Source organism: Amyelois transitella, chromosome 23, assembly GCF_032362555.1.
Source record: "Amyelois transitella isolate CPQ chromosome 23, ilAmyTran1.1, whole genome shotgun sequence".
NCBI classification, from domain to species: Eukaryota; Metazoa; Arthropoda; class Insecta; order Lepidoptera; family Pyralidae; genus Amyelois; species Amyelois transitella.
Genome location: NC_083526.1, coordinates 2,815,153 through 2,839,879, shown reverse-complemented (window position 1 = coordinate 2,839,879; position 24,727 = coordinate 2,815,153). Strand labels below are relative to the sequence as shown.

Here is a 24,727-nt window from a genome sequence, read left to right as displayed (position 1 = left end):
ATACTCTTAAAATTTACTAACATCTCTTATCTTTCGTTATTATTATTGCGGGACCTCACCACACCATGGGGGGTAAATACATAATGTAATGTATATAATAATATTTATGTAGAAAACAATAAATACCTACCTACTATAATAAAAGGAAAATGTTGATATGTCTTTTAGTTAAAAAATATAATTTTAAACTAATTTATCAATCAAATCACCCAGTTCCCCATTTATTTTCATCCGTTAGACCGGGGATCGAACCCGGTCCCAGTAGTCTCTATCTTTACAAATTTTTTTTTTGGGACAAATTACATTGATTGTGTTAGCCTCGAAGTAAGTACGAGACTAGTGTTACGAGGTACTAACTCAACGGTACTATATTTTATAATAAATACTTATATAGATAAACATCCAAGACCCAGGCCAATCAAAAAAAGTTCGTTTCTCATCATGCCCTGGCCGGGATTCGAACCCGGGATATCCGGTGTCACAGACAAGCGTACTACCGCTGCGCCACAGAGGCCGTCTTTACAAAAATAAGCATCATCTTAGGGCCCCCCAACACTGGCCGTCTTTACGGCGTCGACGTATACGGTATACGGTACCTATGTGCTTCATACACTTGTAGGTGGGCGCACGCCGCGCAGGCGTTAGCAACACGAAGAAACTGGAAACCGCCCACTGTGGTATGTGCCCTAACACTTAGCAAGTCAGTCATTTGGGAAAAATATCCGAATAAAAAACTTATTCGTCAAAAGCAATTTTAATCTACAAATAAATAAATGAAAACAGATTTACATGAACAGATATACATCACAGACTTGAACTTAGATTTCTCATCACAGTATTTCTTGTTTTGATTTCACGTAGGTTCTACGGCCGTATGTTAAAAATAAAATAAACAAATAAAACGCAAATATTGTGATGTTTTAATTTGACAACTAATCGCGAGCCATTACATTTTATGCTAGTTTTAAATGTCTACTTACAGACGTAGTAAAAAAGGCAGACGTAGTGTGGCTTGAAAAAAATTGAAGCATCGTAATGGCGGCATTGTACGCATGTGTGAATGACAGAAAATGACATAATCTATGACGCATCTTGCGGCCGACTGTCACACTATTGGTGAGAGTGCGTGCGTGAGGCGTATACTATTGGTGCTTCATATCGCCGTATACTAAATCTTCGTCTGCCTTTTTTTCTACGTCTATGTGTCTACTATGCATTGTATTATGACGATATTGGATTATACAGAATGGTCCATATAATAACAATAATTAATTTAATACATTTTCGTCTATTTGCTACGGTGTAACAAGAAGGTTATATCTGTACTTACGGGGGAAGCGTAATAAGTCAAATCATAAAAAAAATTATATATCGCACAGATCCGGTGTTTATAATTAAAAAAACAAACACCGATTTATTTACGTAGTTAGTATTAAGATTGAGTTAGACTCAAAGTAAGTGCGAAACTTATGTTACGAGATAATGACTCAACGATAATAAATATTTATATAAGCAGATAAAAATCCAAGAACCAAGCCAATCAGAAAAAGTTTCTCATCATGCCGTGGTCGGGATTTGAACCCTCGACCTACTGTTTCACAGACAAGCGCACAACCGCTGCGCCACAGAGGCCGTAATATACACATATACCCTTCTTGTTGTACCTATTCTACAATTTCAATCGATAGGAACAATCTATACAGATTTATATTTCTAAATACATTTGAGCCGTGTATTTTGCACTATAATAACTTTGGTAAATCAAAAAAAAAAATTAATTTAATTGTAACATTACGACTACAAATAACTTAATACAGCTTCTATGAAATATTTTTTTAGTACACGCATATATTTGCAAAATTATATAACTATTATTAAGTAATTCATTGAGTGTATTATTCATTAATAAAAACTTTTAGCCGTAGTACATAATATAATAATTAACTGTCATTAATTTAAATAAAAAAAATTTAACGGAGGTATTACTTACAATCATTTTGTGACATTTTATTATGATTTGAAACCACTATTTCTCAAAATCAAACTTACAGAACGCACGTTAAGTATATTCTACCATTACCAACTGACTGACAGACAACGCACAGTGGAAATAAGTCCTGAAAGTTGAAATTTTTGTAGTTTCGTATGGTGCATAAGAATTTAAAAAAAAGAATTTTTAATATGTCATACTAACAATTCTTTTTTTTTTTTAATTCTTACATAATAAATATACAAGTCTAAAGAAGATCTACTATCTTCTTGTTTCTGTCTTCTGTGTTTTTTTTTTTAAATTTACATATGAATCGTTATACATATTTTACTACAATATACATAAAATAAAGTATAACAAATTGGTGCATCGCCTATAATTGGCTACAATACGCAATCTTTCTAAAATGTTGCCATAAATCTATATATTATATATATAAAACTCTTCCGTTACTGAGTGACTGACTGACAGACAACGCACAGTCGAAACTACTGGTCGTAGACAGCTGAAATTTGGAATGTAGGTTCCTTGGGATATGTAGGGGAGCACTAAGAAAGGATTTTTGGAAATTCAACCCCCAAGGGGGTGAAAAGGGGTAAAAACGTTTCTATGAAAAATCTTATTCCTTGGGTTTATAAACTTGAAACTTGGCATGAACACGTACATAGGCAAGTAAATATGTTTGACATTATAAGTTTTTTCAAACTACCCTCCAATCGTGATTTAGGGGGTGCGATTGGGTGACTGATTTATTAACGCACAGCCGAAACCGCTCGGTATAGGAGTCTAAGATTTTGAACAGAGGTTCCTTTAGTAACATAAGTGAGCACTAAGAAGGGATTTTTGAAATGTCAACCCCCAAGGGGGGGAAACGGGATAAACTGAGCCGGGGCTGCGGGAAAGTTCTAACGAGATACCGTGGCCCCGGAACGCAAAGGGCAACTGAAGGAACGAGGTGGGTTTTAGTCAGTAAAAGTCTGACACTCCCTTCCGTTCCACCCAGAGCGGGAGAGGTCATTTGATGATTTCCCATCCTTAAAAAAAAAGACTTTGTATGACAACTTTCAGTCGTCTCTTTAACATACATAATTATGTACATACATGCATAACATTAATAACATCACGCCTTTAAATCCCTATTTTGTGTTAACACTACCCATACAAACAGCTAAAAGGAAACAAGTGAAGAGACGAAATTTGTCCGCATCCATTTTCACCTAAATTCTTAACGTTAATGAGATTTACTTTTTATTATCAGGTCAACCTAATAGCCTCACATGTACGTATAACTTCGTAAGAATTTTCTTTCAACTCCTAACCGTTGAGGAGTTGTACCTTCCATCATCAGCTCATTCACATGGGATGATGACTATCAGACGCAAATACTTAAACAGATCTATGAAATTGTCAAAAACGTAATTGCCTGTAAATTTGAGGTTTGCCCTTGATTTCCCTGGAATACCAGGAAAAACAAAACGAAAAAAGTTTGCTTTGCGATGACGATAAATACCTAAGTCTCAAGGGCAAACTTTTAAAGTCGCTGGTGTTGATTTAAGAGAAGATTGTTTCTCTCACGGACAACTGTATGTTGCTTGCTCGCGTGTCAGCTCTCACTCTAACCTGTTCATACTGGTAAATAATAAAAAAAACTAAAAATATTGTTTACAAGGAAATCCTGTAAGGCCTCTTCGTCCTATAAATCCTGTTTTTTTTTTTTCTTTTGAGACGATGATTTTGTCTCGCTTTACTTTTTCTATATAGATTTGTATGTATACTAATATTATAAAGAGGAACAATCTATTTTTTTATATGTTTGTTTGTTTACACATGTAATCCATAAACTCCGAAACTACTGAATCGATTTCAAACATTCACCATTAGAAAGCTACATCATCCCTGAGTAACACAGGCTATATTTAATTCCAGTTGTAACAAGATTTAAGCCTGTGGAAGAAAAAGCCCTGTCGAGATCATTAAAAAACGCTATATATAACCGAATTACACGTGGGCGAAGCCGCGGGCGGAAAGCTAGTATTTAATATACGCCTGTTAATGGTAACACAAGATACTGAAACATTTTAATATGTTGAAGTTTTGACTTAAACTTTTATTTCTTTTACAGCGGGCTTCCCAAGCTGTTACTGTTTTTAGAAACTAGCACTAAAATATAAAAAAAAACTTGTCAATTTGGATTCTTTCCTGTCAAATGACATAAGTTAATTAATTGACATATAGATCTAAAAGCTTAACTTTTAATTTGAAATAAGCGTGTTAGGACAGCATAAGGATGCCATACAGCCTAACTTAGCTATAGTCCTATTTTCACACTCGCTAAGTTATTATTTGAGATATAACAACTATTACAGAATTACTTTCATCGTGGCTACAAAGTGACTTCAAGTGGAAACTTCAAGTGGCTTCTGTGTTTACAAATTTAGGTTTTGTTTACCCCGTGGAAAGATAATAATATAATATTTGTACAAATAACAAAGCTTTCAATCTAAACATATTACTATAATTAAACATTTTTGAATGAATAAACATGTTTTATTGATTATAATTATTATATTATGAATAATACTGCAATGGGAATGAGAAATATTTTGGAAAAAATTAATAAAAAGGTAAAAATAAGGTGACATACAAAACAATTTAACTTATAAATATTGGCAGTTTGTCTTTTTGTAGGGCCAGCCCAAGAGTATATTATTAAGCCCAATAAATTTAATAATGTAGGCATACCGGAATTACCGCGAACATACCATTTTTTCGAGTTGCATCGACAGTGGTCACAGGATGACTAATGTCAGTTTGCATACATTAAAAATCATGCAACGCGGAAGTTTAAAAGTACATATTAATAAATCTATTGTTTGCAAAGAAAATCCCCAAAAATGATCTTCGATAATAAAAGTTAGACAATTTAACGGTCTATCCATTGTTATATTATTTTATTACAATACGAGAATTTATGGTACATAAGATAATTCTAAGGAATGTTTTTGTGTTTTTACATCACTGAGTTGATAAAAAGTAGCCAATAGAGAGCAAGGTTACCTATTATATTTTAGCTTGCAATATTAAAATTTACAAGCAGTGCAGGTCAAGATGTCACATTAGCGACCTTTGAAGACGAATTGACAAAAGTATAAATAACTTCAATCAACTCTAGTAGTTTCACAGAGAGCAATATTAAACAAAAAAAAAAAAAATACGCATTCCAAATAGCAACATTCAAAAATAGTTCTTACAGTTCTGCAATAATGCATACAATCCTTGAATATAAAACATTGTGTATGAGCAGGATTTTACATTTAAGGATTGTGTGCCTTATTTTAAGACATTCCGATCCATTTTCGAACGGACGGACGTATTTTTTATTTCGGGCACTACTCGTATTTTAGCGAGAATGCGTATAAATAGTAACTCGCTGACAATAATGATATAATTATTAGTCTTGACCCAGCAATGTGATACATAAACTTAAACGATTATATTATAAAAAAATACTAGCAAGATACCAATTCCATTACAAAAATGTACACGTTATTCAAGTTTTTTAGACTACGGTCCGGCGAATCTTCAAAGAGCCAAGTGTTATAGACAAGACTATCGGCTTTTAAATACATAGATGTATCTATTAGTACATATATTTTATATATATTTTTTAGCTATTACAGTAACATCGATTTTTTTTGTCGTAATGCCCTAAAATCCTACAATATAGCACGACACTGCTAACGCAACTCTACCTTTATTATTATAACTGAATAAAAATTACTAAACTATACAATTATCCAATTCATTCCACTCAATTTCGAATAAAAATCAATTTATCAAAACCACACATTAAAAATTAGCTAAACTTTTAAAATCGTATATAATAATATTAATAAAATTGTAAATTATTATCATGGATTCGATTCAATAGGGACCAATTGGATCTAATGAGAAAATGGAAGTTAAAAATATCGGTTAATACGTCAACATATATACAAACAATATTTATAAAATTATCAACAGTCAGAAAAATTGGAACTATTAATACTGGCAAAATAGTACTGGAAAAAAACCTACATAAAACTTAAAATATGTCAAAATGTTTATCATCAAATCAGGATTACAATGTTACACATTGGGCAGACAGATCTTAAGTTTTTGACGGCATTCGGTGACTGAAAATATTGCAAAGCCCATTTCTTACCAACATTTCGTTTAATTAAAATCTCACTGAATCCTGACAGCATGTATTAAGTTTCTTAAAGGCTATAGTTGTTGTCATAAAAACTAAGCCAAATGTTTTTATAATATGGTTCAAAATCTATTTGATTTGCTTACTAAAAGCGTTGTTTATATTTTCAATAAAAAAATACAATAGGTATGTGGCTAATAACTTCAATAAGCCAAGCCGGAATTATAACTGTCAAACCAATCTAAATATACCGTGTTCGACGATAATTAAGAAACTACTAAATGGGTGTTTTTTTTTCACCTGGCAACACCGTCCTCCAGTGACAGCTGACATTACAAAGCGACAAGGCGCGTGTTGCAATCGCGCCATTTCTCTTGCAGTTTCCTGTGTTCCTCGTATTGTTGCTCGCTTATGTGTTTTACCGCCGTTGAGCCCTAAAAGATATTGTTTTTTTAAAGAACTTCTAGAAAGATGCTTACTTCGTCAGACTGGTTTTTTAACTAGTTTTTCAATTGAACACACACACAATGATCAAGTTTTAAGAATGATTGATCTCAATAGTCTTGCCATATATTTGGAAACCAATAAAACAAAATGACAGTCATGCGGTGTCAGTCTTATAAGATTAAATACACCTCCTATGCGAATGTCACAGGCCAATTAATTAAAAATTACCAAGGCCAAATATTGCCAAATTTTTTCAATGTAAATAATGTCGCTTACAGCGAAGCTCAAACTCAACTTGAAAACAATATATTTTGCATACAATTTGAAAATTGCTATAATGAGATTTTAACGGTAAGTAGCAATTTACCTTAATCTTCCTCGGATCCAAGTTGGCTCCCAGCGACTGCACGCCTTTCGCCAACTTAGACAGCGGCGATAGAACCATATCTCTAGTCGCACTTGACACAGGACTGGCTATATTCTTCAGCTGCTTCAGCGCTGACTCGCTATGAGACTGCGCTATATTCAGCGTGATTTCGTGCTGAGAGTTCGAACGCACGTGGAAACTGCCCTCGGGCACACTCTCCTCATAGTTAATATCACTCGAACTATGAGATAGTTTCTGAGACAGTAAGAGCGAGCTAGGAGGTATCGCCTTCTCGCTCTGCCCCTCCACTTTGATCTCGGGCGTGGTCCGCTCTATATCGACGTCGAACGGATTAATTTTGTTCATATTGCTCGGAGTTTTGACTGTCTGTGTGTTCGTCGTTACTATATCTGTCGGCACGAACTCTTCTTTCTCCGGTTCGATTTTGGAAGTGTAAAGTGGATTTTCAATCAAGTCACAGTCGTCAGTTTCAGTTTTTTGTGTTTTTCCTATATAATGTTGGGTGTTTTCGAAATTGTCCAAAGTGGGCTCGAATATGTTTGTTCTGTTCTCGTCGTCTGAAGAGTAATCTGAACTCATGCCATCTGAAAGGCTGCCCTTTTTCTTCTCCGTTTTGTTACCCAGGGTGAAGATCTTTTTAGTACGGGAGGTGCCTTGGTCGAATTTCAGTTGGAGACTGGGTCTCGCGCGGGCGTTCAAAGAATGGCTCAGTTTGTTTAGTTTACTGAATTGTTCCGACATGTTGTTCAGAGCTTTGGATCCTGAAATTGTGGAAAATTTTGAATGGTTATCTTTTGTAATTAAGTTCTCTTAAAACTATATTTAATGTATTTCACTGCACTGTATAATAAGAAAATGACATGATCTTTTTTAATTATGTAATCTAAAATAAAGTAATATAAAAAGCATCAACCATAATATTCATGAAAAAACTTGTCTCTAGTCCTGGCTTTGTCGAACAGACAGTTTGTAAAATTTAATTTGAGGAGTAAAGGGCAATAGCAAAAGCAATTTTACATTTCTACTACATTACACATAACCTTAAAATCATCTAGACTCAATATTAAGCCTACGTTTTCTACGATGACTTTTACTTAGAGAAAAAATACAAAAACTACAAAAAAGCGTCACTGACTAACAGTTTTAGCGTTGGGCAGCCGTATTGTAATAAAGCGGCATTGAGTGCTCTCTCTCCGTTTGCTCAGTCGTAATATTTGCTGTAGTACCGAGCTTGTGGAAGCGGTAGTCTGCTGGCTGTCTGCCGGCAGACGGGATAGAAAGCGATGAGACGGGATAAAAGACGGTGATATGGGTTAAACCGTGTGGTTCCCGGCACCAATACAAAAAAGAATAGGACCACTCCATCTCTTTCCCATGGATGTCGTAAAAGGCGACTAAGGGATAGGCTTACAAACTTGGGATTCTTTTTTAGGCGATGGGCTAGCATCCTGTCACTATTTGCATCTCAATTCTATCATTGAGCCAAATAGCTGAACGTGGCCATTCAGTCTTTTCAAGACTGTTGGCTCTGTCTACCCCGCAAGGGATATAGACGTGACCATATGTATGTATACGGGTTAAAAGGTAGTGAGACGAGATAAAAGGCGAGGAGTAGGGATAAGACGCGATGATGATATTGGTATAGGTACAGGGGGATGACCTAAAATACAAAGAGTGTGCTCCTGCCTTTTGCTAAGTCGATGGTTTTGCTGCAGTACCTACTGAGCTTGTGGAAGTGATGAGATAGTGTAAGAAACGACGAAACGGAATTAAAAGCGATGAGATGATGAAACCAGATAAAAGACGATGACACGGTATAAAAGGTAATGACATTGTTATTTTCTTCATATACCAACAAGTTTAATACAATTAATACCTATTAATAATAATACTTAATACAATTAATACTTACCAACGCTCCGTATATCAGCCACCAGTTGAGTTTCGCTCACGTTCCTAGTAAGTGACGGCAGCCGGGACAAATCGACGTAGAGCGAAGATCTTGTGCTGCCTGACGAAGCTTGGGACGGATGGGTCTATAATTAAATGAAGTATTATCAGATTAATTTCCACATATATGTATGTATGGATTTGGGATTCTTCTTTTAGGCGATGGGCTAGCAACCTGTCACTATTTGAATCTCAATTCTATCATTAAGCCAAACAACTGAACGTGGCTTATCAGTCTTTTCAAGATTGTTGGCTCTGTCTACCCCGCAAGGGACGTGATGATATGTATGTATGTATATGTATGTATGTATATGTATATTATATATCTTTTTCAATGTTAGGTACATACTTATAATCACGTCTATATCCCTTGCGGGGTAGACAGAGACAACAGTCTTGAAAAGACTGATAAGCCACGTTCAGCTGTTTGGCTTAATAATAGAATTGAGGTTCATATAAAGAGACAGGTTGCTAGCCCGTCGCCTAAAAGTAGAATCCCTAGCTTATATGCCTATCCCTTAGTCGCTTTTTACGTCATCAGTGGAAAAGAGATGGGAGTAGTCTTATTATTTTTTCCAATTGGCGCCGGGAACCACACGGCACAAAACAGAATAATTTACCTTAGATTTCTTGCGGTCCAATTTAACGCCCTCGTGGAAAGGTACCGGCGGCAACTGGGCAACATCTCGAGCCACCAGTATGGACTCGCAGATCGAGTGCATAGATTCTGAAACAAAAACAAATTATTTAGTATGGACGCTAATATTATTGTACGTTTTATGAAGTTAAACATATGGGGGGTTTACAAAAAGACCGAAAAAAGTTGGATTACTATTTATGAATATGTAATTAAATCGCGCGTTTATTATCTGTATTATTAATTTATTATTTACAATTATTGCGCCGTGTGGATCCCGGCGCCAATAAAAATAAAGAATAGGGCCACTCCTTCTCTTTCCTACGGATGACGTAAAAGGCGACTAAGGTATAGCCTCATAAACTTGGGATTTGCTTTTAAGCGGTGGGCTAGCAACCTGTCACTATTTGAATCTCAATTCTATCATCAAGCCAAAAAGCTGAACGTGGCCTATCAGTCTTTTGAAGACTGTTGGCTCTGTCTACCCCGCAGGGGATATAGACGTGATTATATGTATGTAAGTAATTATTACGCGTTAGTATTTCCATGTATTAACATTGGGAACGACTTAGCGACAGTTCAGGTAAAGAGTTCTCTTAGCTTACGAGTTCGCATAATGAGAGAATGTAGATGAAGCGAACGAATTTATTCATTTATAATGGAACATTTTGACGGCATCTGTGGCGCAGCGGTAGTACGTTTGTCTGTGACACCGGAGGTCCCGGGTTCGAATCCCGGCCAAGGCATGATGAGAAAAGAACTTTTTTCCGATTGGCCTGGATAATGGATGTTTATCTATATAAAGTATTTATCTATATCTATACATATAATAAAATAGTAAAAATATTTTGTCTGTACATTTAGTATTTTTGACTGAAATGGATAGAGGGATACTTATAATGAATAATAGAAAGCAAAAATATTTTTTTTTAATTTCTTGTCTGTCTGTATGTATGATCACGATTATCTCAGAAAGTACTGAACCGATTTACTCCAAACTTTCACCAGTTGCTTTGTTTTTGGTGTTTGACTCAATATGTTTAAAATAGATTATAATTTGGAAATTTGCAATTGACATTTAAATTAATAATTTTAGGCTAATTAATATTTCGAATACAAATGTAATTTTGTTTGGGAATAAATGAATTGAAATTTAATTTTAACTCAGAAGAACATTTAAAGTTTGTTTCATCAAAATCGGTTCACTAAAAAAAAAGTTATCGACATTTGAATGAACTCAAGGCATGAGTTTACCTGCAAATAAGTTACGGAATTTAAAATTCAACGTCATTTATTTATCATTATACGACAGCATTATACCTATAACATATAAATATAAGTGAAAGGCGACTAAGGGATAGGCTTACAAACTTGGGATTCTTTTTTAGGCGATGGGCGAGCAACCTATCACTATTTGAATCTCAATTCTTTCATTAAGCCAAATAGCTGAACGTGGCCATTCAGTCTTTTCAAGCCTGTTGGCTCTGTCTATCCCGCAAGGGATATAGACGTGACCATATGTATGTAGTCTAATTTCGACACCACAGCAACGGCCTCGATGGTCCATTGGTTAGCGCGTGAGACTGTGAAGTTGGCGGTCCAAGTTCGAGTCCCAACAAAATCAAGATTTTTTTTTATTTTTTTTTTGTGTTATTTGAGTATTTTATTTCAAAAAACTGAAAATCAAAATACTACATAAATAAAACGGTAAAATATTTTGCCTGTACATTTAATATTTTGACTGAAACGGATTGAGAATTTTTTTTACATTTTTTGTCTGTCTGTCTGTATCTGACTGTATGATTAAGATTGAACTCGAACTTCACGCGGACGAAGTCGCGGGCAACAGCTAGTTATAAAATATAGTAGCGTTGAGTTAGTATCTCGTAACACAAGTCTTGAACTTCGAGGCTAACTCAATATGTGTAATTTGTTCTGTATATTAGTACTAAGTATATATATAATTTCAAACATCACTTTTTAACAGTCATATCTCTGCTTGTGAAAGCAAGAAACATTGGTTGACGTCGAATAAATTACTTTAAAACTAAGCATGTTTTTCTTTATATTTTGGTTTCCTTTATATTTTGGTTGACTGGAAGAAATCCCATTGGTGATAAGTCCGCCATTGTACATATTCTTCTAAATCCAATAATTGTTTTGTAAATATTTTTTATTTATTTTTATGTGCAATAAAGAGTTTACAAACAAAACAAACAAACATGTTATGCAAGGATTGTATCTCGTGTCAATGTGTAGTCTCTGCCTACCCATTTGGGTATCATCATATATGAATAGCAATCTCACCAATCATCTCGTCCTTAGTATTGATGACGACGGCCATGTTGTTGAAGAATCGCAGCGAAGTGGAGCGGAACATGTGGAAGTAGCCAGCTTCACCGTTACAAGTGTAATTTATCCTGATGCAGTACACTGGTTCACTGGCGCTTTTGCGGCCGACGCCGAATATCTGAGAAAAATTGAAAATAAAAAAAAAATACAGTTAAAATTATAAGTAAATAAGTAGGTAAGTACGTAAGTAATTAAATGCTTTATTGTTCACTAAAGGAGTACATTACAAATAAAAACAGTACAGTACAAAGGCGGGCTTATCCCTAAGTGGGATGTCTTCCAGCCAACCTGAAGTGTGAGTGCTGTGTGGTTCCCGGCACCAATTGAAAAAAAAAGGAAAAGTCGTAAAAGGCGACTAAGGGAGAAGCTTATGAACTTGGGATTCTTCTTTTAGTCGATGGGCTAGCAACCTGTCACTATTTCGATCTCAGTTCTATAATTTAGTCATACATCTGAACGAGGCCTATCAGTCTTCTGTTGACTCTGTCTACCCCGCAAGGCATATAAGACGTGATCATATGTATAAATAAATATAAGTAAATAAGGATCCAGCCCGCGTAGCATGGCACGCCGTGGTTTTTAATGGTGGAAGAATTTTTAACAATGAAAGTTATGAAAGGAACAAACAATGAAATTATAAACTGACTTATTTAAGATATTAATATACTTAGATGTAAATGGATTGATTTCAAATATGTTCATACATTATTACTTACTTCTAAAAGCACCTAACTTTAAATAAAGTATCGTAATTTAACAGTCCGTCACCAGATGGCGCTGATTGAAGCCAAAACGCGATATTGTTTGTTTTTCGTAAACCTACAGTTAAAATACGATGTGTTATCACTTACAATTGTTAGTAACCAGTTAATTTAGTATGGTTTGTGCTCATTCAAACGAATCGAGCATTAGTGACACGGCAATACCACTAGATGGCGTTGATTGAAACGCATACTAACTCATGCTCAACTGGTTTTATAGAGCACAATCCACACCAATTCATTGTTTACTACCCTTTTTTATTATTATTGATGATAGTTTTGGTCATACTCGTATATTGGAGCTGTAGTAATACTAAGTGCTATTAAAAATATTTGGATAAATAAATTTGGTATTCTTCTTTTAGGCGATAGCTGGTAAGGATCACAATTCCATCGTTAAGCCAAACAGCTGGACGTGGCCTAATGGTACTTACTTATTTATAATTCCAAGGAAGCAATCGCCCGCGTAATAATCATGTCTATATCCCTTGCAGGGTAGACAGAGCCAACATTCTTGAAAAGACTGATAAACTAATAATAATAATAACTGTAGGTTGCCTACACTTGTGATTATCAGTCTCTATGTTTTCTTTGTACATTAATTAGTAAATAAATTATATAAAAATTACAATTTATTATTTACTTGGTATGCAGTGTAGTTTGTTCCGCCGCTTCTTCTACACATGCGCTTTGGAAGCGGTAGTAGTTATAATTAGATTTAAGTACATCACTTAAATCTAATTATAACTACTACCGCCGACGTCAATAAGTGATACCTTGTATCCAATTTTGAAAATAAATCTATTCTATATTCTTCTATTATACATACATACATATGGTCACGTCTATATCCCTTGCGGGGTAGACAGAGCCATCAGTCTTGAAAAGACTGAATGGCCACGTTCAGCTATACGGCTTAACGATAATATTGAGATTCAACTAGTGACAGGTTGCTAGCCCATCGCCTAAAAAAGAATCCCAAGTTTGTAAGCCTATCCCTTAGTCGCCTTTTACGACATCCATGGGAAATAAATAAATAAATATAAATATATACGGGACAAATTACACTGATTGAGTTAGCCTCGAAGTAAGTTCGAGACTTGTGTTACGAGATACTAACTCAACGATACTATATTTTATAATAAATACTTATATAGATAAACATCCAAGACCCAGGCCAATCGGAGAAAGTTCATTTCTCATCATGCCCTGGCCGGGATTCGAACCCGGGACCCCCGGTGTCGCAGACAAGCGCACTACCGCTGCGCCACAGAGGCCGTCAAAAGATATGGAGTGGTCCTATTCTTTTTTGTATTGGTGCCGGGAGCCACACGGGAGTCTTCTATTATACTATACTAGAGGCCGCCCGCGACTTCGTCCGCATGGAAACCCTATCAATCCCGCGGGAACTCTGGGATAAAAAGTAGCCTATGTGTTATTCTGGGTCTTCAGCTACCTACATACCAAATTTCATGGTAATCGGTTCAGTAGTTTTTGCGTGAAAGAGTAACAAACATCCATACATCCATACAAACTTTCGCCTTTATAATAGTAGTAGGACTATATTATTAGGGGAATTCGAGAATCAACTCACCGTGGTGTTAGAATCGTACGTCCCGAGTTCCACGTGTGTGACGTCACGCAACGGAACCCTTTGCACGCTCAACAAGCGGTCAGACGTCTCATCGTAATCGGTCACGTAGTAAGCCTCGTTGGTTAGAACTAAAACGCTGTCCATTTCCGTTTCCTGTGGGTCGCCAGTGCTGATGGAAAAGTAAAAAACTATTGTAAAATCTTACTATCAAGTATAATATTTAATTTATGCCGTGTGGTTTCCGGCACTTCAGAATAGAACCAATCCATATGTTTCCCATGAATTTCGTAAAGGCGACTAAGGGATAGGCTAATATGAACTTGGAATTCGCCTTGTAGGCGATGGGCTAGCAACCTGTCACAATTTATTATCTCAATCAAAGTCCGCCATTGCTAGTGATTTGTTTATTTTATAACTTTGTACTATTTTCTTGTTACTGTGTAAATTTCTATGCAATAAAGATATTACAAACAAACAAACAAACAATCAATTCCATCATAAAGCTGTACAGCTGAGCGTGGCATTTCAGTGTTCTCAAGCTGGCTCTGTTTACCCCTCAACAATACCTAATTTAATAATAAATTATTAAATAGATAAACATCCAAGACCAGGCCAATCAAGTTTATATCCATTTTGACCCAGCCGGGGATGGAACCCGGGACTTTTTGGTTCAGAGTTTTTATTAAGCAGCACGAACTAAACTATCACGGGACTGAGAAACAATCTTAATTTTACGTCTTACACAAGCAAAGATGGGGAAAATGCAATAATCACATAAATATCAAATTATATCAGGAGATATAGACGTTATTAAATTAAATCTCACTATGGATCCGCATCGATGAGCCCCCATGAACCCAGGACCGGTTCTGTGTCAACCAGCAGTTTCTTGCAGTCGTCTATCAGGGACTTGACGTGTTGGGCCATCGCCGCTGTGTCGGGCGCCGGTTCGTCCTTTAGGGATAGATAGGCTGATTGATTGATGTTGGAAAAAGTATACGATTAACTTGGATAAAAAACCGAAGAATACCAAAATAGAATGTAGGGATCGTGGCAAGTGGAAAGATGTAGTTTCTGCCTACACCTCTAGGGAAGATACGTGATTATGAAAGTATAAAATTTTTACAGCAACATGGATACAAAGAACACTAAACTTTTGCTACATTTGAGTGAAACAAATAATGCGGTATGTGAACAGACAGTAGCGCAGAAGCGGCCGTCCTCTTGGACATTCTACATTCAAATATAAAAAGTAAAAATTCCAGTTTTGCTGCTTCTCGTATGTGTATTTACATTTAAACACCAAAGCCTCGGCACTAGGATAAACGGAAGCACCATGTTCGAAATTCAAATATGGAACGCAAGCATTTTTTTTTGTGAAACAAAGAGAATGCTTGCGTTCCATGTACGCACATTTAAACACCAGAATCTTAACAGTTGTGCAGACAGCGGTGTTCTCTTGGACAATAAGCTGTGTGGGGATAAAGCGACTCGCTCGTCATAAACAATTTTTAAAAAAAAGCGACCGTTTAGTACTTGGCCAGAAGTGCAATCAGGAGCGTCCTCACCAGAATTCAAATTTCAAATGACGTTCCAATTTTGCTACTCTCCGTGAAAGAAATGCGGTTAGGTTAGGACTTGTACGCACCTTTTTAACACCAAAATCTCGACATTAGTGCAAAATTCAAATAAAGAACGCAAGCATTTTTTCTTTTTTCTTTTGCGTAAAACAAAAAAGCGGTTACATGCACGCACATTAAACACAAGAACCTTGACAGTGGTGCAGACAGCGGCGCCCTCTTGGACAATGAGCTGTGTGGGGATAGACCGCGACTCGCCTGTCATCACATCTATGGCCACTTGCCGTAGAGCGTCTTTGAACGTTGACAGGTAGTATCTGGAACAAACGAGGTTGTGTTTGGACCAAGGAAGTATATCCACAATGGAAATGAAATATTATAAAAATACGCGAATGAAAAAAATCCTAGACCATTTTCCTTCCCATCTCTTTCAAATCAGAAAAAGATAGAAGGTCTGTCTTTTTTTACTCGATCCAACTATATTTAACTCTATGCTCGATTTTTTTAGAAATTGCTTTACTTGAGCTTGCTCATGGGAGTATTATATAGTATAGAGTTAAGAGTTAAGGTGTTCCTAAATTAAAAAGAGCAAATGTATTGCGCATACACAGCTGTGAGATTTAAAAAGTTAATTTTATTTATTTGCATAAGCGCAAAACAGAACAGATGAAAATTGTTATCGTGTCGAGCCAACATAAAAAATATTAATTAAGTAGTTAGGTTAAAGTGACAAAGCACTCACATAATAGCGTTAATAAAAAAAAGTCTCAAACTGTTCTTATGTCGTTTAGTCTACGAACATACTATACTATACACGATATTTTTCATCCTAAGGAGTTCAGCCTGCAGAACTTTTAATCTTGGAACCATTCGTCGACAGAATGTGGAGTACATTCATTTCGAGAAACAATAAACTCGTGCAAAGCGAAAGATGACAGTTAAAGAATCACAGAAAGGCGAGTATAAACTAACCTCCCCATCCCGTACGCAATTTCAGCCGCTGCGAATTCATTCCTCAAGGGATGTCCAAAATAACTCGGCATCAGCTCTAATTTCGGTTCATCCGTATCCAGAACACCGTAAACCATCATGGTTGCAGTTTTGACGTCCCGCCAAAAGTTATCGTGCTCGTCTATGGTCGCCATATTGATTGGCTGCCCGAGGGCGATGTCTATGGCGCACTGTGTCATGGCGTCGTAAAAATGGCGGATGATGAATCTGGCGGGAAAATGATCTAGTGTCTGGCCAAACGGAAGCTGTTCACGAGTTCGAGTTTTTTTTTAGTTATGTCATGGTAGTACTTAGTGCAGGAATTGTGAAACGTCAGTTATACCTAAATAAAGTTTGACTATCATAAGATGATCTTGAGAAATGGAGGCCAATTTAATATAGAATAGTTATATCAACCCTATCTTTGGCCAGGCTCTATATCTTATTTCGGTGTTGCTTGTGGTGGTATTGGTGTAATTGTGATGTTGTTACATTCCACCAAATTCATTGGCTTTGTTTAATGTTGCCATAATCAAAAAGTTAAGTATTGACAATTCAAATATTTTACCTGTTGGCGGATGCGACGCCATCTTTCATCATTCCCGTTAGTTTCCGTTCGCCGGTTCGTGTGTAGTCGCCCTAAAACAGAAAAGAAGTTTGTTATTTAAGTTTAAGAAATGTAGTTTCTTTGACATTTATTCTTCGTAAGAATGAAGTGAACCCTGCCGGGAGAATGTTGTGCATATGTAAAGTTACCTCAGTGTGTTGGTATCGGTGTACTGCCTTGAAAAGTCGTCTGTCGTGCTATGGCTCTTATCAGGGTTTTATGTAAAGTAATTTAACAGCTAACCAATACTCTTTACGGTGAGGACGAATATAGCGAGGTAACCTTCATATGTAGGGACCGGATCCGAAACATGATCAAATATATTTCCACAACATTGTTTTTTTTTTGTGTGCAAAACAAGTTATTCATTCAATTATGAATTAGCTATTCATGCTTATTTTGCCGAGGGCAGACGAGCGTCGCTCCGTGTAAAAACCTGATTTATTTAATCCAGTATCATCGTCAAAATACGCACCCCGGGCACCTGTCCAAAGAGGTGAACTTGCTATCGGGATTTAGGTCAGAAGAAGGAGTATCATGAGCATATCGCCAACTACCTAGTACACCATGGCAGCCTTGTGATCAGACTGATCAAGATGACCACGACCATTCACGAATTTTCTAATAATGTAGAGACTCAGACATAAATATTCCCACGTACCTTTTGTATTGGTGCCGTGTGGTTCCCGGCACCAATACAAAAAAGAATAGGACCACTCCATCTCTTTCCCATGGATGTCGTAAAAGGCGAATAAGGGATAGGCTTGCAAACTTGAGATTATTTATTTTAGGCGATGGGCTAGCAACCTGTCACTATTCGAATCTCAATTCTATCTTAAAGCCAAATAGCTGAACGTGGCCTATCAGTCTTTTTGAGACTGTTGGCTCTGTCTAACCCGCAAGGGATATAGACGTGATTATATGTATGTACCTTAAGTGCTTTAGTGCCAGCGTACTGCCTGGAGATGACGTCCCCGTTGTCGGCCCACATCGCCAGGAAGGCGTTGCGCAGGGCGGGCGGCAGGCCGCAGCCCGGGGCTCCGAGCCCCAGCCGGCACAACTGCAGCTCCAACACGTATTTGGCTATGGCCGTCTGAAAACAGATTGAGTTAGCCTCGAAGTAAGTCCGAGACTTGTGTTACGAGATCAGGTAGACTCAACGATACTATATGTTATAATAAATACCTACTTATATAAATAAACATCCAAGACAATCAGAAAAAGTTCTTTTCTCATCATGCCCTGGCCGGGATTCGAACCCGGGTCCTCCGGTGCCGCAGACAGTGCGTACTACCGCTGCGCCACAGAGGCCGCTAATAAATATTTAATAAAATAGTGACTGACCGATGTCTGAACTTGAAAGATAAAAAAATCGATATGGAGATTTATCTATCTATAAGACCAGCAGAAGCCAAAAATGTTATTTTTATAATTTCTGTCTATCTATATGTGGTCGCTAGTGGATTTTTTAAAAGTAAGCTAATGACCTTTGTAGGAACCATGAATGTCAAATTTCAGCTTAAAGCTATGAGATGTCAAAAGCGTCAAGAAATACTGGTCGAGCGAAGAATTTATTTAGAAAAGATGCATTTTAGTTTTTTAAGAGAAAACATTTTAGTTTCTTAAGAAAAAAAGAAATACGGGCAAAAATTTGTTGTTTATAATATCAACATGGAACATATCCCTCCCCCCTCCCCCCTTTTACTTGAATTTTTCTACTACTCCATTTCACGGCGATACCTATATTCTTACCTGAACTACGTTGGTCCTGTCGAGACAGTCGATACAGTTGACTCTGAACACCCCGTTCTGGCTGCAGATTAGGCCGCGGTCGTCGCGCCAACAGAAACGCATCTCGCCGATGATGTCAGCGATCGCGTTTATCAGAATGCTCACATTCTCGTAATGCATGCCGCGGCTGAAATAAAAAAAAAGAAAAATTACTAAAAGGCAGCGAGTTAGGTAAGTCAAATAACTAGCTCTTTTTGCTTGTTCTCTTCACGCGTAGAAATTCACTGGTATACTTCTTATACCCTAGTAACTGTACCAATTCGCAAATGGTTTATACTTGAAACAAGGAAGGAAGGAAAGAAACAATGTTTATTTAGTACAAAACAACATTACATAATTATCATTTCAGTTAATCTTGTAAACTTTATGAATTTCTCAATAACTAGCCCATCGCCTTAAAGAAGAATACCAATTTTATAAGCCTATCCTTTATTTCTCAATATTTTGGAAAATTTGACTAAACCACCAAGTTCACCGAACTCAACGATATCACCAAAGTGACCACAAACTTACCAATACCCGTGGAAATCTAACGTGGCGTAAATAACGTCCTTCTTTATAAAATCGCTATGAATAATTAAAAAAAATAAAATTCAAAAATTCTAGAATAGTGTCGAAAATCGAAAGTGACATTTTACGAAAACTACAATAGTAAAAAAATTACGATTTTAAATTTTGACAAAGTTACATATTTTCAGCGATAGCAATTCACCAAAGTGACCACAAACTCACCAATACTCGTGGAAATCGAACGTGGCCTAAATAACGTCCTTCTTAATAAAATCGCTATTAATTATTTAAAAAAAAAAATTCAAAAATTCTGGAAAAGTGTCGAAAATCGATAGTGACATTTTGCGAAAACTACAATAGGGGAAAATAACGATTTTAAATTTTCAACGTTGGCAAATCACCAAAGTGATCACAAACTCACCAATACTCGTGGAAATCGAACGTGGCGTATATAACGTCCGGGCTGTTGTACTTCAGCACGTGGTGGCTGTAGGCGTCCCATATGATGCGCTCGCGCCCCTGCTGCTCCACCAGGTTCACTATGCAGACTTGTTTGTATTTCTCTAGTTCCTCTTTGAAGTGCTTCTCGAAGGCTTCGTGGGATTCCTCTTCGGCTAAAAGTTGAAAAAACTGACTTCAAAACCATTCACGAGGATTAGTAGCAACTCGTCATTAAGGCACACTCGCCACGCATGCGCAACTCATTCATCACGATTAATAACGCAAGTGGGACTATAGCGTATATGTATTTAAAAAAATGTTATTAAGTTAAATAAGAGAAATATATTAGATAAATTTCTTAAGACGACTTGCGAAAATTATAAGTTGTGAGAATTACGAGCCGCGAAAATTTGAAATTGTCCAGATGCGAAAATAACAAGTAGCGATTGCGCATACGCAAGTTTTTATGTCGAGTTGCTACAAATCCGATTATGAGTTCCGAACTTAAGCTGGATGGCCAAAGTTATCAAACTATGTCATATTTAACCATTATTTATTTTATCAAACAATCATATTTCAGTGTAGTTTTTAATGGAATCCTAGCCTAGTTGATTGTTGTCCAATTGCGAGCCTTAATGTAATTTTTTTTTTATTTAAAAAATGTATTCTCTCGTCCACATTATATTCTAAGTTTAATTGATATTGTGAAGTTGATGAAGAACATGCTGCTGTGCAGTTTGTTACCGCTTCCTCTGCACTGACGCCTTGGAACGACATCCGTAATGACGGCAGTAAGCTTGGTTTTAAGTAATTTATTTGACGTCAACCAATGTTGTTAAACCATACGTTTTGACAATTATTAAGCGATACGAAGTATCCTATAATAATGAATAAAAATTTTGAATTTTTTTAATTTGTATTTTATAGTGTCAAATAACCTGATTTAAGATAATAATAATAATATGGAAAATAAATTTACTTCTGTCAAGTCGAGGGGGAGGTCTGAATTTGTAGTCCGGTTGACTCCAGAATATAGGCACGGAACCGCGCACCTGGCAACAAATGTACAAGTACAAAAGTAGTTCAAGTTTACGAACTAATCGTCATCACACGTCTGGCGTTAATTCTAGTTACATCATCACCTCTTGGGAGAGGATCCTCGGGTGCGCCTAAAACCACGATCCTGTATCAGCAAGTCAGGTTTTTACACGAAGCGACTTTCATCTGATCTCTGCAACCTTTGCAGGGGGAAACCTAAACCAGTTTGCTCCCAATGTTTTCCCTCACTTAAACCGATTAAAAAGCAATTGTTGAAAATACTTAAAAATCTGAATATGAATTATTTCACAACAAAGATTGATATCGCATTTAGAATGTAGGTCAAACGATATTACTTCACATGCCAAAATCGGCAGACCGTGACTAGGGCCTCACACATAATGTTACGCTTATTAACCTAACTGTACAACATTTTTCTTTTTAAATTTTAATATGATTTACGAATTTATACGACAAAAAGATGGGACAAGCCAATTAAATCATGGGTTAGCATCGCCAGGTAGTATATACGAGCTAATAAACTTTAAAATAAGCATAAGGCTAAACATAGTGGAAATAAACGGCCCCTGGGTCCCAAAGTAGCGAGCGACGGGAATTGCAATAGGGACATGTAAAACAAACAAAAGTTGTAGAAAGTACAGTAACAAAGTTAGTTATTTCTACAGAAGATAGAAGGAAAAAAGAGGAGAGAAATAATCAGTTTAAAATATACTATATTATTCAACATAAAATAAACATATGTGACAATAAGAATTATATCTCTGACATTTTTCTAACTAAGAAAACCATGGTAACCGTTGCGTATTTGAAGAAAGTTACGTACAGTGTTTGGGGTTTGGGTTTTTCACCCAAAATAAAGTAAATACCTGAACAAAGGAAGCCCTGTGGATGCTGTCGGAACAAATGATGGAGACGATCTGCTCGGTCTCAACGTAGTTGGCTACTTTGCCGTCTGGTTCGATTCCTCGGCGGTTGTACCTGAAGAACAAATTTATAGTATTGCCATAATCCATTCATATAATACACTGACCGATGTCTGTACTTAAAATTTATTGGTATAAAGGAAAGACTTTACGACTATACAGTAAGAAAGTAATTTCTAAAATTCACTACGCAAATATTGTTTTTGGTTTAACCTAATAAGTAAAGATAAAACACTATAAAATAAATCCTTTTCCGTAAATATATTATTTGGTGTCTCTAAGAATTGATTCATTCACATGAAACCCACCTTGTCCCAGCTTGGTACCGTGACCTCCTAGATATAACAGCCAGTGTAAAAGTCTCATCACATGAGTTAGCATTGCTCAGTGACTCTGTGTTTAGCGGATTCACATCAGCCGGTTCCACTGCTATCTGTGACAGCTGGACGTAGCCCTGGATGATTGGGAGCACCCACTGGTCGCATTCTGGACTCTAAAACATGAGTAATGTTTATGATGACGCTCTATGTATATGTACTATTATTAGGTCATGCAAAAGTGAAATTCAAATAAGGAGCAATGTCTTAAGTATAAACAAATTACAGTAGGTAATAAACTACACATACTACATACAGTTAACTAATAGGATATAAATAAAGGTCATCATTCCAAAAATTTGTAGCAAAACAGGTCTACAATATTTGAAGCAAGAGTCAATACTGTCTATAAACATTCTGTTCAAATTCCAATTAAGAATGTTTATTAATTATTATGGGAAATTTCAAACATCACTTAATAATTGCCATATCTTTTGGTTTGACAACATTGGTTGACGACTTAAAACTAAGTTTGCTGCCAAAGCATCAGTGTAGAAAAAACTACTGCACTGCATTTTCTTAAATAACATCAACTTTACAATTATACAAACTTGAATTAGAATAGAAATGTGGACAAGGGAAAACATCATTCAATAATAATTTTGGGTAAAGCCATTGAAAAAAAATAAATAGACACATTTTGAGTTTAAACTACTTACGCCCAACGCAATAATGTCTTTCAGCATGTACTTATTCCAGAAGAATCTGTCATCTACATATTTCCACCATTTTGTTATATCCATGACAGGTTTAGCCGCTCCCTCTTCAGTTTCAATCATCTTTTCAATCTCATATTGTCGTTGGAGACTGTTTGTGATGTCCAGTGTCCGAGAGTAATAGAAGCTGTCCGAATCGTCAAAAATCTTGTGAAGTTCATCAGTGAGCCTCTTCTCAAACCGTTCTGCAAGTTTTGGATCCCTCTGTTTCTTAACTGTCTGTTTCACCTGGTATGTTAATTGCAATATGTTGATAATAAATACAAGCAAATGCACAAATATTGTGTAAATATGGCATCACAAAAGGTATAACCTTGTTTTTTTTTTTCATTATTATATATTTCACCTATCTAGTTGAACCCTTAGATATGCATTCAAAACATAATGGTCCAAATCATCAAATAAATAGGGTTTGTTTTTACCTGTGTGGCAGCCTGCTGTGTTGTAGATTTGATTGTGTTACTAACATTCTTTACTGCTCCAACTGTTTTGTTCAGAAATGCCGAGTTTTCGAATAAGCGAGCCCCCATTTTTTTGTTCAAAGATCTAGCAGAATTTGCAATGGCACTGGAAGACCCATGCTTCGTACACGGACTTAAGTCTAGCTCTTGATTTGTTACTCCCATATTTAGAAAACATATTGACTTAATTTTGTAGATGGTGTGATGAAAATAAATCTGACCAATTGGAACACTCTCTTTTATTATCATTAGCCGCGGTTCAAATACATTGGAGTGTTCCACTTTACCTATTATGCCTTCTGTGATCCCTAGGCATTCTATATCATCGATGTCAGATAAATCCCATGCTAAAAAAAAAAATTAAATTTTCACATTTTATACATTATTAAAAAGAACATTTCTAACAGAATATATCTAAATAATTATTACAATATTTTTCAACAAAAAATAATATTTATTTTCCTTATAGTTGATAACAGAAAAATGTATGATTAAAACCATTTCTAATAAAATTGGGATATAAACTGTTTACCTGATCTGACAGAAAAGGCCCCAGTAAGTCTATTCCACCACAGACTTGAATCATTTCTTACAAATATATAAAATTGCTCTGATCTAAATAATTCCATTTTACTGGGTTTATTTGTTGCTAATACAATTTTTATTCAGTTTCATTGTTTATTATTGTTGTAATTTGCAGGCATTTGACGTTTCAAGGGGAAGGGAGGGACTGCTATTTAGGGTTTCGAAGCAAAATGCCAAATTTAAACTAGTAGTCGGTGGTTGCGACTGCGAACCTAAACCTAGCGATCATTTTTATTACAAAATTGTGAATTGTGCATATTTTAAAAAAACTGCTTAACCGATTTTGATGCCCGTTGAACTAAGAATTCTATTGACACATCTTTTAAATTTCATCAAAATCAGACTAGCGAAAGCGAAAAGCGAAAGCGTTCGAAAG

At 36.2% G+C, this 24,727-nt stretch overlaps 1 protein-coding gene across 1 annotated transcript; it reads right to left on the bottom strand.

Annotated features, from left to right (window-relative positions):
* Positions 1-708: 708 nt before the first annotated feature.
* LOC106130737 (phosphatidylinositide phosphatase SAC2) lies at positions 709-24,478 on the bottom strand. Its single transcript, XM_013329647.2, has 18 exons — positions 24,299-24,478; positions 23,728-24,113; positions 23,249-23,533; positions 22,521-22,705; positions 22,156-22,267; positions 21,210-21,282; positions 20,211-20,403; positions 19,241-19,406; positions 18,420-18,581; positions 17,450-17,520; positions 16,082-16,208; positions 15,138-15,265; positions 14,312-14,480; positions 11,912-12,074; positions 9,588-9,694; positions 8,930-9,053; positions 6,997-7,778; positions 709-6,616 (listed from the first exon to the last, which is right to left on the bottom strand). Exons 1-18 carry the CDS (start codon positions 24,393-24,395, stop codon positions 6,515-6,517), a joined length of 3,432 nt encoding a protein of 1,143 aa, XP_013185101.2. The 5' UTR covers positions 24,396-24,478; the 3' UTR covers positions 709-6,514.
* Between the last annotated feature and the right edge of the window lie 249 nt (positions 24,479-24,727).